This window comes from Anabrus simplex, chromosome 2 (genome assembly GCF_040414725.1).
Source record: "Anabrus simplex isolate iqAnaSimp1 chromosome 2, ASM4041472v1, whole genome shotgun sequence".
In the NCBI taxonomy this organism is placed as follows: Eukaryota; Metazoa; Arthropoda; class Insecta; order Orthoptera; family Tettigoniidae; genus Anabrus; species Anabrus simplex.
In genome coordinates this window covers 868,766,432-868,785,985 of record NC_090266.1, presented here as the reverse complement: position 1 = coordinate 868,785,985, position 19,554 = coordinate 868,766,432, and the positions used below count along the sequence as shown (strand labels likewise).

General features: G+C 38.3%; 1 protein-coding gene across 2 annotated transcripts in view; it reads left to right on the top strand.

Moving 5' to 3' along the window:
- LOC136864524 (mitogen-activated protein kinase 1) overlaps positions 1-19,554 on the top strand; it is a 244,055-nt gene that overhangs the window by 204,366 nt on the left and 20,135 nt on the right. For both annotated transcript variants that reach the window (XR_010859326.2, XM_067141611.2), the window contains exon 7: positions 3,584-3,719. Coding sequence is in view for 1 of the 2 variants with exons in the window: in XM_067141611.2 (XP_066997712.1) it covers positions 3,584-3,712 (129 nt within the window). In the remaining variant the exon portion in view is untranslated. The remainder of the gene's footprint in view (positions 1-3,583; positions 3,720-19,554) is intronic.

Below are 19,554 nucleotides of genomic sequence, written 5' to 3'. Positions count from 1 at the left end.
CCAACTAACAAAAGAACTATACCCATACGCTTTACATTATATATTTATTTGTTTATTTATTTATTAGTGCCTTCAGTACAGTGGCAAAGTTAGGGCTCCAGGCCCTTTCGTACACTTAACCACATACTAATCAGAATCTTAAATAAAATACTGAGATACTTAAAATAGTTAAAACTGCATAAATTAATAGAATTGAAAATAAATTTTAAATAAATTACTTACTAAATTAATATTAAAAACTCTTAAAAATGGTTAATCCTCAGGAACGCACATATTCATACTTCAACCATTCAGTCAGCTGTCCTCAGCAGGTAGTCTCGGCAGGTGACCTTAAATCGTGTTTTAAAAAAGCTAGTTTCTCTGACCTGAACTGGCAGGGAATTACATAATCTGGCGACATTCACCACAAATTATGTATTAATTTTATTTGTGCGGTGCAGTGAAATAGAAAGAATGAATCTAGAACGTGTATTTAAGTTGTGAAATGATGATAAAAAGATGAATTTAGAAGAAATATACATTGGCTGACTTTCAGCTACCACTCTGATCACCATCGTTAAAGTGTGTAGCTGCCGACGTTTATCAGACATCAGCCATGAGACAGCCTGTTAGTATGGGGTGATATGAACATCGTACCCGATATTGTAAATAAATCGCAGGCAGGAATTCAGCGCTCGTTGAAGTTTAAGTGTTTCTTCGCTCGTCATGTCAACTAAAACAACGTCACAATAATCAAGAATAGGGAGAATGAATGTCTGTATTCGTTTGGCCTGTAGCTCAAATGGAAATACATCCCTCTGCCGTTTAAGAGGGTGAAGAACTCCAAAAATCTGTTTACGTATTTGTTTCGTGTGATCACACCAATCAACTGCTTCATTCATCATTACGCCGGGATTTTAAACCGTTTTACTGTAGGAAATAATTTAGTAGGATAGGCGGGATTGCGACATTGTTTGAGCAGCTCAGTAATTTTCGTGATCCAATTATAATTGTCTGAGATTTTTTTGCAGTTTAGTATAAGAGAGCTTCGTTGTGCATATACAGTACACTGAGTCGTCAGAGGTTCCTGTTAATATCTTGTCTTGCAGTGTCGATATATTTGAAGATCGCCAGCACAGAGGTCATGTGTGTTATTTCCTGTCACAGATGGTATGTCATTGATAAAAATACAGAAAATTAGGGGCCGCACAGTACTTAAGATGCGGTTAGATTCGAAGTCTTTGTCATCTAGGGTTTGTTTAAAATGTCGAAATAACGAGTCACGGTGGGCCATCATTCTCTTGCCTTCATCATCTAGCCATGGACAAGAAGGTCGAGAAACCTGTATTCGACGCGTGTGTGTGTATATCTTTGTCGCATTATTTGTATAAAAGGTCACTTCATGTTGGGATGGGAGTAACAGATGTAGCCGGGGTCCGGGGGGGGGGGGTGTCATACAAGCAAGTCCAGACACCCCAGGAGTTTTAACGAATGTACTTTTATTGAGCATTTTATATATAATGTGCATTAATATTAGCTTACGGAGTCCGACTCAATGATCAGTGTTGAGGCCTTCGGTTAAGACGATTCCGGGTTCGATTCCCGGCTGGGTCGGGGATTTTAATTGCGTCGGATTAATTCTTCTGGCTGGGGACTAGGTGTTTGTCCCAACATATTCATATTCAGACAACATACTACACTACCAACCACCAAAGAAACACATAACACTGATTACATCCCTCTATATAGGGTTGGTGTCGGGAAAGACATCCGGCCGTAAAACAGGGCCAAATCCACATGTGCGACACAGTTCGCACCCGCGACCCCACAGATGTGGGAAAAGAAGAAGAAGAAGAAAATTACTATTAGCTTCCGGAATCCGCACGAATTCACCACTCTTACTTGGATCCAAGGACACCCATTTCCTTTTTCAGTATTCTACACCACCTAAACTATGGATGTTTGGACACCTATCAAAATAAAATTCTGGATGAATGGGCCTCCCCCAAACTGAAATCCTGGCTACGCTACTGGCACAGTGTTATTCCTTTTCTTGAGTATTTTGTGTGTATATATTTTTTTCTTTAAAACACCATCTATGTCATTGCTGCAGTGCTGCAGAATGTGCAGGGAGAAGAAACCTGTTTACACTGAACGTATTCATTTTTATACACCTTATAGACCCAAGTCAGAACTAATTTTTCTTTAATACTAGTTCCTCTTTTCAAAAATATTCACTTGTTCTCAACAGATTATTTTTTATTTTAAAGCATTTAAAATAAAAATATCTAGTAATAATGTTATTAATTTTTGTCCCACTGACTACTTTGGATGGTTTTCGGAGACGCCGAGGTGTCGAAATTTTGTCCCACAGGAATTCTTTTACGTGTCAGTAAATCTACAGACACGAGGCTGACGTATTCGAGCACCTTCAAATACCACCGGACTGAGCCAGAATCGAACCTGCAAAACTGAGATCAGAAGGCCAGTGCCTCAACCGTCTCGGACACTCAGCCCGACTCCAAATTTCACTCTTTTATGCAATTTTAAAATAATGTTTTAAGCAATTATAATGATCAAACCCTCATTTCAATTGAACTATGCATATTATTTCATAATGGTGCTTCTGTACCATTTGCAGAATTTTACGAAAATTGGCCTATTCAAGTGTGGCCCGCGAACATAACTAAGGTATCCAAGGTATCCAAAATGACCCTCGAGCCCTTACCAATTGGAAACCCCTGATCTTCATCAATGAAATATCAATACTGGTATTCTATCTATCTATCTATCTATCTATCTATCTATCTATCTATCTATCTATCTATCTATCTATCTATCTATCTATTTATGTATCTATCTATCTATCTATCTATCTATGCATCTTATTTATCTTAGTTATCTTAGTTCCATCTCCTGATATGGTGTTGGGGTTGGGGTGAGATGAAATTATACGGCATATTTTACGGCTGGATGCCCTTCCTGACACTAACCCCAGTTAAGAAGCTAATGAAGAGGAATTGGATGATTGTAAAATGAAATTGGGTAAGGAGGCGTGGCGTATGAATAGCAACTGTTTCGGCTTTTGAATGGAAGTAAAAATAGATAACCATTCTCAGGACAGCCAATGGTGGGATTTGTCTCCCGATTGCAGAGCGTGTCCGTTCTGGTGTTATTAGTAATTTATCAGGAGTGGGATTGTAAAGGTGGCTGCGATTTCTTGAAATGAACAAATACCTATCTATCTCAATAGTCCATTAGTACAGTCATGTTTATATGTGTGTGCATGTGGACTGAAAGCTGGTGGAGAGATACATTTTTATCAAATGTGAATGTTGATTAAGTCCAACATCGTTTGAATAGTCATCGTGAGATGTCACCAGATGAAATATTAGTGCTGACCATAAGCAAAGTTCATAAAATTTATATGACTAGTTTTCAGATGTATTAGGAAATATAACCATTAATAAATGTGAAAGGAGAATGTTCCTGTGGAAAGAGTTCTTGACATGTGAGAAATATTTCAGACTGGGGGGAAAAAACCTTTTCATTTCTCTCAGTTATGTTTGTAACTAATATTTCCTCTTTTTTTTTTTGGTTATAGCCTGTTGCTGAAGAGCCGTTCCGATTTTCCATGGAGCTAGATGATTTGCCTAAAGAAACACTCAAAAAGTACATATTTGAAGAGACTGCCCTCTTCAAGCAGCGAATGAGTCAAGAAAGCAATATGTAGTGCAATGGTATAGTATTTTCTACATCACTTAATGATTTCATAAAATTTGTAAGCTGGTTGTAATTAAGTAAGATTTGAATATTTCATATAGAATTGAACTACAAATGCTTGACATCTTCCTGACTCAGTCCCCAGAACTCCCAGTTACTAATAAGGAATCAATATCCATCCCACATCCATTGTTGTTGATACCATTGAAAGCAGCATACAGCATCTTGTTTGTGTACACAGTATTAACTGCTAATGGGAAAGCTTTTGTCTATAACAGAATGATGGAAGGTTTGTATTTGGGTGGTGCAGAAGGCATTTGCCTCTGAATAGGGGAATGATCTAGAGGCGATAAGGGTCATCAGCAGAGTTAACAAAATGATCAAAGCAGGCTTTTAACTTGCACCATGAGCAACGAATGAAGACTGAGCCACTGTACTATGAATAGCCATTGTGCAGACTAGCTTCTTCACTCCACAGTTGAACAACACTGTGGTTTTACTGTAACTTGCATAATTTATTATTATAATTTACCATAAAATAAGCTTTATTATTACTGATACAAACTTGATTACAGTACATTAAACAAAACTTTAAATGTTTTAATTGATAATGGGCACCACCTACTAACAAAAGTAACAGTTCAATTGAGCATGATTCTTATATTTCTCTAAGGTGTGTAGTAAATTAACTTACTTGACAAGCGTACTACGGAAAAGGTTTTGGAAGAGGATATTGTCATATGATTCCCATCTTGAATTTGGGATTACTTTCTTTACTGTATGAAATAAACAATTGACTGCACTTAACAATAAACAAATTTTTCAAAATTTTAATTAAAATAATAAAATTTGCTGTAATTACAAAGTTACAATATAAAATACTCTGAAATTGAAATAAAATGGAGCTCTAGGCATTGAATTTAAGTTTCATTTGACCTAATATTTGATATCTTCTTGCCGTATATTTATTCCGCACTGGTTCACATTACCTTGGACAGCTTGAGCGCTGCTCGGACTTGTTTCTTGGAACTGCCATTTGCCATCTCTGCTGCTACTTATATCAGACCTGTTCTACCAACCTATTTTCTTGTTAGTGTCTTACATTCACCAACAAAAGATCTCTCATTTATATTGCTTGTATATTTAAGCATATTGATCTTTGAATTAAATTCTCCTCTTGCATACTAGAATATCAGCTTTGCATCCGGGAGATAGTAGGTTCGAATCCCACTATCGGCAGCCCTGAAAATGGTTTTCCGTGGTTTCCCATTTTCACACCAGGCAAATGCTGGGGCTGTACCTTAACTAAGGCCACGGCCGCTTCCTTCCAACTCCTGGGCCTTTCCTATCCCATCGTCGCCATAAGACCTATCTGTGTCGGTGCGACGTAAAAGCCCCTAGCAAAAAAAAAAAAAAAGAATATCAGCTTCCAGATACAAGACTCAAGACTCACACTTGTAGAATAGACCCAAGACATCTAACCTAAAAGTTCACCTCTTGCAGAGTAGACCCCATACATCAGACTTCACCATTCATGGAGTACACCCCATACATATAATAGCATAATAGCTCTTCAGGGGATGCAAGATCTTTTATTGTCTCATACAGTCACGTGACTTCCCCCTACCAACAATGTCTCCCTGTACTCATCCAGCAGGCGGTCAGCTAATGGAGTTTCTCACCTACCCCCTCCCCTCCTCTCTAATATGACAACTCTTTCTGGAAAATCTTCTTGCATCATAACACCTTGACCTCGAGATTGCACACTGTTTTCTTCATTCTGACATGTGGGTAAACCAGAGTATGACTCCAATCTAATAATAGTTGTGTTGCAACTCTGCCAGCTTCCTACTACATTATGAACTAACCTTCTACGTATTGTAGCAAATTTCATGGTATTTACAAGTCTTAACCCTTAATTTTGAATAAATATATAAATCTATCTATCTTCTTCCTGAAACATTTCTGCTTATGCAGGTTGTTCAATATCTATATATACAGGGTGTCCCAAAAAAACCAACGACAACACGTAGTATGTTGTGCGAGAAGGCAAACTGATTGGTTTTCAAGAAGGAACCCATATCCAGAAATGCACAGCTTGGACGGTGCAGAGCATCGAAGTGTGAGATGGGTATGCATTCCACATGTCGTCAATAAACCCAACATAAGTAGCACATCAGGCTCATTACAAACGGTGTTCCAACTGTGTACCTCCTACATCATTGCAGAGCCTACATTGATGGTGCTGAGCCTCACGCACATTACCCAATACGTGCAGTTGTCTGTGAAGAATTTCAATCGCTCCGTGGACTCGAGCAGTAAGGTCCTCTGCTGACATTACAGGAGTGTTGTACACCATACTCTTCATACTACCCCAGAAAGTAGTCGAGAGGTGTCAAATCTAGCGATTTGGAACTGGTCCACCTCTACCAATCCATCGATTTGGATATGTGATGTTGAGGTGATTCCGCACATTTACATCAAAGTGTGCTGGAGCTCCATCCTGTTGCAGTTACATTACCTGCCGAACATTTAGTGGCACTTCATCCAATAGGGTAGGCAAAACATGTCTAATAAATGTGAGGTAGATCTATTCTGTTAGTCTGTTTGGCAGTAGATATGGCCCAATGATATGGTCACCACTTATCCCAGCCCAGATGTTAATACCGAACCTGTGTTGGTGATTTTGAATCACTTGCACACACGGATTTTTGTCTCCCCAAACATGCATGTTGTGCAAGTTTAATACGCCATCTCTAGTAAAAGTGCATTCATCTGTGAATAGCACCAAGTTTGGGAATTTTGGCCAGAGTATGCATTGTTGTAAATACCACTGCGCAAACTGTACTCGTTGTGGGAAATCCTCCTCCCTTAATGCCTGGACTTTCTGCAGATGGTATGGATGGAGCTGTTCAAGGACAATATGCCGGCACTTTTACCTGTGTGCAGTGCCTGTGCCACTTACCGAGTGCTGATGGATGGGTCCACTTCGAACATTGTCAGCATGCCCTCCTCAAACTGTAGTGTTCAAGCTGAGCGTGGATGACCCGCATTATGTTTTGGCACCTAACAGAGAACAAACAGTAAAATGGGGGTAGTACATTTTCACAATTAACAAGCACAAAGTGCTATTACTTTATTGTACAACTAGCAGATACCCGCGTCTTCGCTCGCGTCGATTTTGTAATTTGATAAAAGTAATCGTTCCTCGGCACTGTACTAAGACATTATCTGAAAATCCCTAAAGTATAAGAACTCACCAAAAAATAGAGTTTTCATTTACCCCAGAAACTCTTTGTAAATCACGTTTGAGGTATTGCCTTTTGGAGCTAAGACGACCATGCGACAAAGAAATGTACATGGGAGAAACAGTCTTGTCTCAAGTCGAAAAACTGCACGTTTCTTTATTTTTAAAGGAGATTCCAAATACCAATTTCCATGTCTGTAACATTTTCATTTTTTGATATATAAGTATCCTCATAAAAATAATTCAACTCACTTTTCAACTTCCTTTCATCCCCGTTAAGTGCCTTTTCTGAAAACAAAAATGTACCTGTTCCTGTATTTTTAAAGGACTTTCCAACTACCAAGTTTCTTGTCTCTAACATGTTAAGTTCTTGACATATAATGTAGATATACCGGTAATAATTATAAAAATTCACCCGCTTTTTCAATTAATTTCAGCCCCTTAAATGGATTTTCCGAAAGCAAAATCGTACGTGTTTCATTATTTTTAAAGGAGATTCTAAATACCACTTTCACATCTGTACATCTGTAACACCTTCAGTTTTTAGATATAAGTATTCTCATAAAAATAATTCAAATTCTTCTTCATTTCTTTCCACCCCTCTCCCCACTTAAGTGGACTTTCCGAAAACAAAAAGTACATGTTTCTTTATTAGGAAAGGAAATTCAAAATACCCACTATCACGTCTGTGACAGCTTCAGTTTTTAAGATACAAGTATCATCATGCATGGAATTCAACTCCTTCTTTACTTATTTTCAAAAACCCTTAAGTCAGTTTTTCAAAAACAAAAAAAGTGGGTTTTTTTTTTTTTTTTTTTTTTTTTTTTTTAAGGAGATTCCAAATACCAATTTTCACATCTGTAACATTGTTAGTTTTGAGATATAAGTATCCTCATACAGTGAAATCAACTAATGTTTCAATTCATTCACGCCATCCCCCCCCCCCTCCCCCCCGCAAGTCGTTTTTCCAAAGACAAAAGAATAGGTATTTCTTTACTTTCAAAGAAGATTCCAAATACAAATTTTCATGTCTGTAACATCTTCCGTTTTTGAGATGTAAGTATCCTCATAAAAAGAATTCAACTCTTTCTCAGCTGCCTCCACCCTCGCCCATTAATATGATCACCCCCTCCCACTCAAATATGCGTGTTTTCTGTATTTTAAAAGGAGATCCCAAATACCAATTTTCACGTCTGTAACATCTTTAGTTTTTGAGATATATGTATCCTCATGAAAAGAATACAATTCATTTTTCACCCCACACCCCGCCCGTTAACTTAATTCCCCCACCCAAAAATACGTGTTTCTTTATTTTTAAAGGAGTTTGCAAATACCAATTTTGATGTCTGTAACCTTCAGTTTTTGAGACATAAGTTTCTCTATAAAAAGAATTCAACGTTTTTCACTTCCTTTCTCATTCCCGCCCTAAGTGAATTTTCCGAAAACAAAAAACATCTTCAGTTTTGAGATATATTTATCCTCATAAAAAGAATTCAACTCCTTCCCCCCCCCAAGCTGATTTTCCCCCAAAATGCGTGATTCTTTATTTTTTAAAGATATTCCACTTACCTGTTTTAATGTCAGTTATATCTTTAGATTTTTTAGATATAAGTACCCTCATATAAATAATTCAATTAATTTTTCAATTCTTTTTCCCCCTTAAGTGGATTTTCCAAAAACAAAAGAATCTGTGTTTCTTTATTTTTAAAGGAGATTCCTCATACAAAGAATTCAACTCATTTTTCAATTCCTACGCCCCCTTTAAGTGGATTTTCCAAGAGAAAGAAGTACATATTTCTTTATTTTTAAAGAAGACTCCAAAAACCTACCAATTTTCACGTCCTTAACATCTTCAGTTTTTGATATATCACTATCCTAATAAAAAAAATTCAACCCCCTTTTCTTTATTTTTAAAAGATTAAAAATACCAATTTTCACATCTTTAACATGTTAAGTTTTTGAGATGTTCTGTAGATATAAAGCAAAGTCTTCTCCGTACAGGCCATGAAAGCCCTTGAGGGGTGGAAAGTAAAGGCTTCGACTATCGGTAACCTTGGCACTTGATGGGGTAGAGTGGTTAGCTCTACGCCCGTTCTGTAGATATGTCCATTTTAAAAATTCACCCCCTTTTTAACTTTCCCTTAACTGGATTTTCCGAAAACAAATTATCTACCGTATGTTTCTGTACTTTTACAGGAGATTCCAAGTATCAGTTTTCAACTCTGTAACATATATTGTAGGCCTAGATATATATTTTTTCAAATTCCACTCCGTTTGTCACTCCCGTTCACCCCCTATTCATTGGATTTTTCAAAAACAAAAAATACTTGTTTCTTTATTTTTAAAGGAGATTCCAAATACCAATTTTCATGTCTGTAACTTCTTCAGTTTTTGAGATATGAGTATCCTCATAAAAGGTATTCAACCAATTTTCCCCCTCTTTTTTTGCTGCCTTAATGGGATTTTGCAGGAAAAAAACAACATATTTCTTTATTTTTGGAGGAGATTCCAAATACCAATTTTTATGTCTGTAAACTTTTAAGTTTTTGAGATATAGATATCCTCATTCAAAAATTTCACCCTCCTTTTCACCCCTTTAGCAACAGATTACCCGAAAATCCTTCCTTAGTGATCACCTACACCCTAATATAAATGTATCCTCAACATTTCATTTCTTTATGTCCAGTAGTTTGGGCTCGGCGATGATGAGTCAGTCAGTCAGTCAGGACATGTTATTTTATATATATATTATATATATAGATGGACACACCTCAGGTAGAAAGTACCTACGTGGAACTATTTGGCTTCTCTTAGTCATCTCTCAATGGCCCCGAACGTGGAATGATGTGGGGTACGTCTGTTTGGAAAACGTTCCGCTCTACCATTGCAATCCACTTTGCCGTATGCAAGCACCATGTTCGTCATTTCCACAGCTGTGTACTGGTACATGTCGCACTGCTGTTAACAATGTTACTGCACTGGCAGACTACAGTACACAAGCGACACAGTAGGATGTGCACCAACGACTGTGTGGAGGAATGTTATTAGGCTGAGGTCATCCATCCGCAGTGCAGAGATGGAAAGGGTTACGTACCTTCAGTTTTAAGACACCAAATCGGAACAAATTGTCACAACCGTTCTCAGACTTTGACGCACTGCAGCGCCCTAACCGTGAATTTCTGGATGGGGGCTCCTGCTTGAAAACCGATCAGTCCGCCATCCCCCACAACATACTAAGCCTTGATATAGATGTTGATTCCCATAGGGAACCTGAAATACTGTATTTGTCCTGAATGAGTAAATTTGTAATACCAATTAAATGGTCCGTTACTGGACATTATAAATTTTCCAGTTAACTCATTCCTGGTTGCCAGCATTTTTCCCCAATGTGCTAAGTTGTGCTCATCAGTTGGTACATAGCACACACCCACCAAGACAGATGGCTAGTGCATACCGTGGAGGCCACTGCGTAGGCTACTTGGAACCACCGGCTGTGCCAATGCACTATGAGAGAATTTGTCTCATTACCAAAAATTGATGTCTGCCTCGCCATCAGATGATATAGATGTTGGTTGCTAGTCTCAAGAAATAAGGGGCGGAATCATTTCTTTGGTCAAAGATCTGAAAGAAGATATTTCAAAAATTAATGACTTAATCAGCAGCTTAGAATTAGACATAGATAAAGTAGTAAGTGATATGCATACCTTGGAAAACAAAGTCGAGGAGAAGATTGGAGAAATTGAGTGGGAATCCAACAATCTTAAAACCGAAGTAGGCCAGAAATTTATGAAGTTTGAATCTGAGGTTAATAGAAAAATTTTAACCCTAGAGAAAAACATTTCTGTAGGCAGTAGTCAACCTGGCAGAGGTATAGACCTCCCCGTTGGGATATCAGTTGATCCCAGAGTAATCAAAGACAGCCTATCGGAATTTCATGGGAGGCTCAAGGAGTGTCCCAAAACATTTCTAAAGACTGGGTAGGACAAATATAACAACGGAAATATACTTGCAAATTGTCAGCCAGCAACTAAAAGCATCAGTAGCAGCTTGGTGGTAGAACTTTAAAGGGCACAACCTCAACTGGCAGGAATTCAAGAAAGAATTTGCCCAGAGATTTGACTCGGAGGCTGTCCAAACTTCAGTGCAAAAAAAGGTCCTAATTGAAGCACAAGCCAGTGGAATGAGAGCAGTAGCTTTCATAATTCAAAAACTCCAGCTCTTTAAGAGAGTCTGCGAGAGGGAAAATATTGACACTAGCATCCCTTATATAATTGAACTGCTACATGGTAAGGTTCGATCGCTTGTTAAGGTGGCACAACCAAAAACACTTGAAGAGCTCCGTCACATTGTAGCAAAATTAGACAAAGAAAACAAGTTACCATGTCCCAAAAACGAAAACCTCAACAGCGGAGGAACCCCGGAAATGCCACCGATGTGGGCAGACCGGGCATTTAAAAGACCACTGCCCGGAAAACTAGCTTGGGATCATTCAAGTCGGAGCAAGGATGGTTCTGAAAGAAGGAAGAAGCTCCAAATACATTACACCTGGCTAGAAGGTAAACATATTGGTCAAATCTATAGTGATGATGATTATTAAAACCTGTTTGTCCTGCTAAGGTGGCAGTAGTCAAGGGGCAACCCATGACATGCATTACAAGATTGAGGGTTGTACCTTTCTTCAAGCCAAGTGCTCTACTGAAGTCACAGATATACCGGTAAAGGTTGTCAAGGATTTGATACATGACATAATATTAGGACACGGCTTCTTAACTAAATATGGGGTAGTGATAGATTATACAGCCAATGAAATATTCTTTTGTAATAAAAACAGAATAAGGTTGGCATGGGTAGAAAATAAAGCCTTTGAGTCGGAAACTTTAGAAACCAATGTATTGGCCGAACTGAAAACAAGGCTGTTGAGGGTGGAGGAGAAGTAAGACCTTGAGAAGTTGCTGAATAAGTTCCCTGAGGTCATTACTGATAGAATCGGTTTTACCACAATGGTAAAACAGCAAATAATTTGTAAGGATAATGCCCCAGTTAATCAACGGCCATACCGAGCTCGATAGCTGCAGTCGTTTAAGTGCAGCCAGTATCCAGTATTCAGGAGATAGTGGGTTCGAACCCCACTGTCAGCAGCCCTGAAGATGGTTTTACGTGGTTTCCCATTTTCGCACCAGGCAAATGCTGGGGCTGTAAATTAAGGCCACGGCCGCTTCCTAACCACTCCTAGCCCTTTCCTGTCCCATCGTTGCCATAAGACCTATCTGTGTCGGTGCGACATAAAGCAACTTGCAAAAAAAAAAAAAAAAAGAACGGCCTTACCCACTTAACCCAGATAAGAGAAAATTTGTAATAGAAAAAGTCAAGGAAATGGAGAACCAAGGATTGATTGAACCTTCAGTATCAGGATGGGCTTCTCCAGTAGTACTACCTAAGAAGAAAAATGGTGATTATTGACTTTGTGTGGACCTACGTCAGGTAAATAACAAGACTATGGGCCGACCACCTACAGGTTAAGTGGCACGTAACTTGCCCTCCGCATAAACAGATATTTCCATTCGACCACTCCCAGGGTAGCGCTATCGGAAGCATAAATCATAGTTACCCGGTGCGTAATTTATCGGCCGCTTCAAGGGCCCGATAAGACTTTTCCTGCTGGGTAGGTTTTGAGAGCTGAACATTATTAGCTGTATTTCTGGTGACATACAGCTTAAATTAGCTTAGTATATTGATAAAAGCATGATACTGTAACAGTGATCGTTATTGTGTTGCAGAATTTAGAACATTAATGCTTCCCTTAAGTTGCAACGGTCACACCAGCCTCTTGCATTGTTGACAGTGTAAGGACACATTTTACACATCAAGCTTTCGCAAGGAAACTCTACAAGGACATAAAATCAAAACCTATTCGGAAATCATCTCAAATTTTAATTTTTCAGTTTTCAGACACTAGGTATAAGTTAGTATATGTAACTCAATTTCACCAAGCATGCTCATAGTGTATTGGCTAACGCGCTCGCTTTGTAATATGAAGGATGCAGGTTCAAATCTTCATTATGCCAATTATTTTCTATTTTCATTATTAGTGTTGTATTCCTCTGTATGCCTCTTTTCATGCATTCTTTTGTTAATAATATATTTCATTGAAACGTTTAATCACAATATTATGTCTACTAGGAAAATGCTTTATATGTGTGCTACTTATAGAAAGTGATGTTATGATTAATTCCTATCACCAACATAGTAGTAAAGCATATAGCATATAGTACTGTCGCCCAGGTAGCAGATTCCCACCGAGCTCGATAGCTGCAGTCGCTTAAATGCGGCCAGTATCCAGTATTCGGGAGATAGTAGGTTCGAACCCCACTGTCGGCAGCCCTGAAAATGGTTTTCCGTGGTTTCCCATTTTCACCCCAGGCAAATGCTGGGGCTGTACCTTAATTAAGGCTACGGCCGCTTCCTTCCCACTCCTAGTCCCTCCCTGTCCAATCGTCGCCATAAGACCTATCTGTGTCGGTGCGACGTAAAGCAACTAGCAGAAAAAAAAGCAGATTCCCTATCAGTTATTTACCTAGTCTTCTCGTAAATGATTTCAAAGAAATTGGAAACTATTCCATTCCCGAATTCCTCTTCCTATGACTGGATATTTACCCCGATTAATTCTTTACATTTACAAAATCTTCCAACTTTATCTTCATTTGAGGTCACAGAGCTAGTTGCAAATAGATGATCATAGAGATACTTCATCAGTTCACAGAAGCCTGCAGATAGAATGCTCAAAGGCAATAAGTCCATAAGGAAGATGCGTATATACGTATATGGAAGCGCGTAAAAGAGAGTTAAGAACAACATCAGGGAACGAAAATACATTTTAAATGTAAATTAGAAAGATGAAGAGAACCTGCGTACCTTCTGTTACCAAGCGAGCAACTTGACCAATCTACTACAAGAATACTTTCCAAAACGCTGCCTTACATGACAGGTTATAACTGGCATAAGAAAATGTAATCTCGAGATTTTAATCCCGATTAGGTATTGATTTTGAAGCTCATAGATTAAAATTTAGAAAGCTTGACATAAATCGTTGTCAATAACGCTTAAGACTCTCCTTATTAGGCTTTTTGGTGATAATCAGCAGATGCAAGCACAGGAAATTGAGACAATCAAAATGACCTTCATACATCTAACGATAGATAGCACCTCACCCGAAAGCGAGAAGTCGCTGAAAATCAGTCTAGCCAACCCCGTATATCGGTGTCTAGCTCTGGGTAGCTACCTAGAGCTTGCGCGGAGGTGGTTGCACGTAAGCCAAAGTACCAGCTGATTTACATCCCCAGGTAGTTTACCTCCCGCGCAGCTGCCAGCCAGTTTACCAGCAGATGGTCGAACCAGCCCTATATCAGATGCCTACCCCATGCCGGATCTCCAACATCTGATAAATCAAATAAGTGGGGCAAAAGTCTTCAGTACCCTCGATTTGAACTCTGGCTACTGGCAAGTGGAAGTCGAAGAAGAGTCTCGACCAATGACTGCTTTTTCCACCCCAAGAGGATTCTATCAACTCAGAGTCTTGCCATTTGGTCTTAAGAATGCTCCAGCCACCTTTATGCCTCCGATGGACGAAGTCTTGTCCGGATACACAGACAAATTTTGCCAGGTCTATCTGGATGACATCCTCGTGTACAGCAAGACGTTTTCGAACCATTTGGAACACCTAGCTAGAGTCTAAAGCCATGAACAGATGAGGACATTTATTGTACAACAGATGGCGCCACGTGATGGTACAACTTTTTGCTCCACTGCCTTGTATGCAATCTTGTACGTGAGCTTGTACACATGCTTACCATTTCTGTGGCAAGTTATTGCTAGAAAATGGCTGACGCCGAAGATACGAGGATGATAGCCGCTGCAGCTGCAGTTATTATTGCTGTGATTTCTCGATGTTGCAGGAGAAGAAAGTTACGATGGTACAATAGAAGGTGGTGGACTCGACCATGGATTCAGAGGTGTGATGAAGATGGTAGAGAATTGCACAGCTTATTAAATAATGAGCTACGACTTGAAGACTCAGAATCCTACAAACATTTCTTGAGAATGGATGAAGTACAGTTTACAAAGCTTTTAAATTTGGTAGAACCCAGAATCATAAAGATGAACACCAACACGCGAGAAAGCATTTCAGCATCAAGGAGGTACGTATATGAAAGTTACGTGGTTCCTATTTAAAACACACTACATCTTATAGGCCTATATAACCTAAAACCGAAATATTAGCACTATTTTCCCCTTCAACAGATTAGTGCTGACCTTGAGGTTCTTGGCAACTGGAGAAAGCTACAAAAGTTTGATGTATTCTTTTAGGATTTCTGCGAGTTCTATCTCAACAATAATTCCAGAAACATGTAAAGCTATATATGAAAGCCTGAAGGATGAATACTTGAAGGTAGACCTACAGATTTAATTACTCTCATGTTACGTTGGTAGAGTTTAGCATGCTTAGTAGGTACCAGAGATATATGCTATAGTATCCATATTTTTCATCAGCTTATGGCAACTATAGCCTACTATACAGTAGGCCTAATTTCTGCAGCATGTAAACCAATAGTTTTCAAAACAAATTCTGTTTTATTTAAACTGTAATATAAATAAATGTTTCATGCTACAGGTTGGTAGCATCATTTGTTGAGTATGTAGGTTCCATTATTATATTTATACTCTGCAATGGAACTTTCACATGGCACATTTTGTTCTTCAGATGCCATCAACAGAAAACGAGTGGCTTGAAATATCCAAGCAGTATGAAGAAATATGGAACTTTCCCAATTGCCTTGGTGCTCTTGATGGAAAACATGTTGAATTTTGGCCACCAAGGTGCATAGGTTCATACTATTTTAATTACAAAGGAGGAAATAACATAGTGTTACTTGCTCTAGTTGATGCAGGATATACATTTCTGTATTTAGATGTAGGATGCAATGGACGAATAAGTGATGGGGGTGTGTTGAGAAATAGTATATTACATACAATAATAGACAAAAATTTAGGCAACTTCCCGTTGTCAAAACAATTACCAGGGAGCACTCTCAAAGTTCCCTATGTAATAGTTGCAGATGATGCTTTTCCTCTACAAGAAAACATCATGAAGCCTTATAAAGGGAATCTCACTCAGCAGCAGAAAATATTTAATTATCGCTTGAGCAGGGCTAGGTCCACATCAGAAAATGCATTTGGCATACTGTGCAACAGATTTAGAATTTTATTGAAAAAAATTGAGCTTCCTGTGGAGACAGTGGAAATAACATTATCTGCCTGTGCACTGTATAATTTTTTATTAACTACAGGTAATAAAAGATATGTAGGGCATCTAGAAGAGAGGGAAGATACAGAACAGTGTGTAGTTGTTCCTGGTGGATGGAGGAAGGAGAATCTTGTAGGCTTACAGAGGGTAGGGAGGCAGAGGTCTGCAGAGGATGCTAGGAAAATAAGAGATACTTACCAAGAATATTTTAATACTACTGGTTTTGTGCCATGGCAGTGGATGTCGATAAAGAATTGTAATTATTAATATTTCAGAAGTATATTTTGAAATCTAACTAACTTACAGTAAATGCAAATAAAATAAATTAAATTTAAACTATGTGGAGTGTGGTGTTCCTAGAAATTTGACTAAAGTTCATAATGTTTAATTTCTTGCATTAATTAGGCTGGAAATGTAAAATGTATCATAATTCATATTTTAATCTAAGTTATGGTTCTGTCATTCCATATGTAAGTGCTAGTATTTTATTTTTTAATTTAGCTTTTACTATGTTGTGCTGTATCTGAAAAAAATACCGGTGTGAATTACAAAAATTAACATAATAAATAGGAAATAAAACAAGGCAAACAATGTACTATAATTCAATCTATGCTTCTTTCATTCCACATGTATGTGATAGTATTTTAATTTGACTGTGTTGTATCTGAAAAATCATATCAGTATGAAATTACAAGAAAGTAATGTAATAAAGAAAAAATTTGCAGTATTAAATTAAGAACATCTAAACCAGTCTTCCTTCATTACTCGCTCAGCCTGTGGTCTTCTTCTTGCAGATTCAGTATAATATCAAGTATGTTTCTCTTCCGTTGAAATACGAGGGCTTTGTTCTTTAGTTGTTTTAAAGCACTAGAAACAAACACACCAAATGCATCCAGATCAGACAGCTGCTGTTTTTCCCTTGTCACAGAGTCCAGAACTGAAGTGGCTTGTTGAAGGAGTTTGTTTTCCTCTTGCACAGTTTCCTTTTCTGGCCTCTTGATATGCTCCTTTCATGTGGTGATGGTTGATTTGGTGATGATGGTGACAGTGAAGCAATTAACTGTGGTGGTACACCACTAGATGTTGATGGAACTGGCGTCATCACTTCCCAGTCTCCAACTACAGGGACTTCATCAAGGGTTGGTACAGCTTCGCATGTAAATTCAACCTGAAATGAAGAATAACTGTTAAATTTTGGATTCATGTTTCAGTTTCCATAATTTACCCTAAAATAATACTAGGATATAGGCAATAGAATGTTAGTATTAATTTTATGAACATTATAATGGTTTCCAGTTCAATCCACATGTTACTAGGCCTACTGTATTGTAAAATGTTAGCATAGAGACTGGTATACTCTTATATCAGTAAATAATAATAATAATAATAATAATAATAATAATAATAATAATAATAATAATAATAATAATAATAATAATAATAATAAAATATCCAATTCTTACATAATTCTTACAAATTACCGTACTTACTGTATTGGCTGTTCCTTGGGAAGCATCGTGTGTTCTGGAGAGAGCTGGACTGCTGGTCCCTTTTCTGGGCTGGACATAGTCCTTCAAAAACATAAGTTTTTCGAAGTACCAAATTGAAGGTTTGTATACTTAGTCTATCCCAGCACCACTTTTCTTCGAATTATTAACTTTATTTAGTTCTGCCACAAACGTGGTATGTAAACTTTTCTTATTAATTATGTCACCATTTGTTGTCGATGGTCTAATTTCTTTTAAAGCCTCACGCACATTTTCCATAGCCACGTGTCTCGCATGTTTATTGTGGTACGAGGGCAACTTGTTGTTATAGAGGCACGATTCTCTGCTGTAGGCCTCAATCAGGACATCTACCGTGACTTTAGACCACTCCGTAACAATTAAAAACGAATGCAAATAGAATCAACTACAATATATAGTTAATTTAACCTCTTAACATAACAATTATTTACAAAATTGTGATCTTTTTTTACCTAATTTTTTTATTGTTAAAATGGGCTATTTATTGAAAACTCATGACACTGGTAACAATGAAATGTAAGCCACCGAAAAGTTCTTGTTTTAAAATCCCGAGTATACTCGTTATATTTTTCACGGGTTCTAAAATAAATAACTCAGCACTAAACAGATGGCAAGTAATACAACATGACACTCAATACTGTTCATATATTTGTGGCTGTGTGAAATGCCCTAAAACAAGGACCAACACACAACGCTACATCGGGCGGGAAAGCCGCGAAAACGAACTGCCTGAGTCACCGACATCCACTACGGTTGAGTCGGAGACACCTTTTTTGCAAAAATAGGACCCTGAAGTAATAATTTCATAAACATTTGGCGGAAATATTGAGAAACAAAAAGAAACGAGTATATTCGGGCTTTTAAATTAGGTACCGATCAATGAGCGACATTCCCGAGTATACTCGGGATTTTATTTTATATAAATATATAAAACCCCGAGTATACTCGGGCTTTCATGTTAAGAGGTTAATAGTTAGCGATAAAAATACAGCAGAGTTACACAGTAATGTAACACACACTTCACACTTCTCACGTCAGCTCTTGCTCAAAATGGCTACCAGATGGTAAGGAATATAGCATGCTCCAATGGCATGCCATTTACAAGCAATTCCCTGGTATGCCAGTAGATGGTATGCAAGGTGAACGTACACACGGAAACATCTCGACGTGGCGCCATCTATTGTATCATAAATGTCCTCGTCTGTTCATGGCTTTAGAGAGGTTGAGGATTCACAGACTTACCTGCCAAGTCAAGAAGTGTCAGTTCGTATTAAACTCAGTTGAGTACCTAGGTCATGTATTGACGGACATGGGCTTGGAGAGACAAACTGAGAAGAATAGGACCATTGAGGAACAGGAAAGGTCTCGTACAAAACGCCAGGTACGTCAATTTTTAGGCCTGTGTGGGTGGTATAGTAGTTTTGAACCACACTTTGAAACAAAAACTGCTCCGCTAACCGACCTCCTCGATAAAAACATACCATTTAAATGGACCCAAAAGGATGAAACAGCCTTCCAGGAAATAAAAAGATCTATTTGTGATGCTCCAAGTCTAGCTTATCTGGAGACAAGCCGGGAGGTCTGCTTGAAGACGGATGTGAGTGGCATTGGTCTTGGGGCTGTACTGTTCCACGAGAGAGAAAGAGGAGGCAAGGATATAATTGAGTATGCCAGTAGGAAACTTTCTTTTCCCAAGATAAACTATTGTACAGCCGAGAAGGAGGCATTAGCGGTTGTATGGGCTGTCGGGAAGTTCAGAGGATATCTGGAAGGAAGTT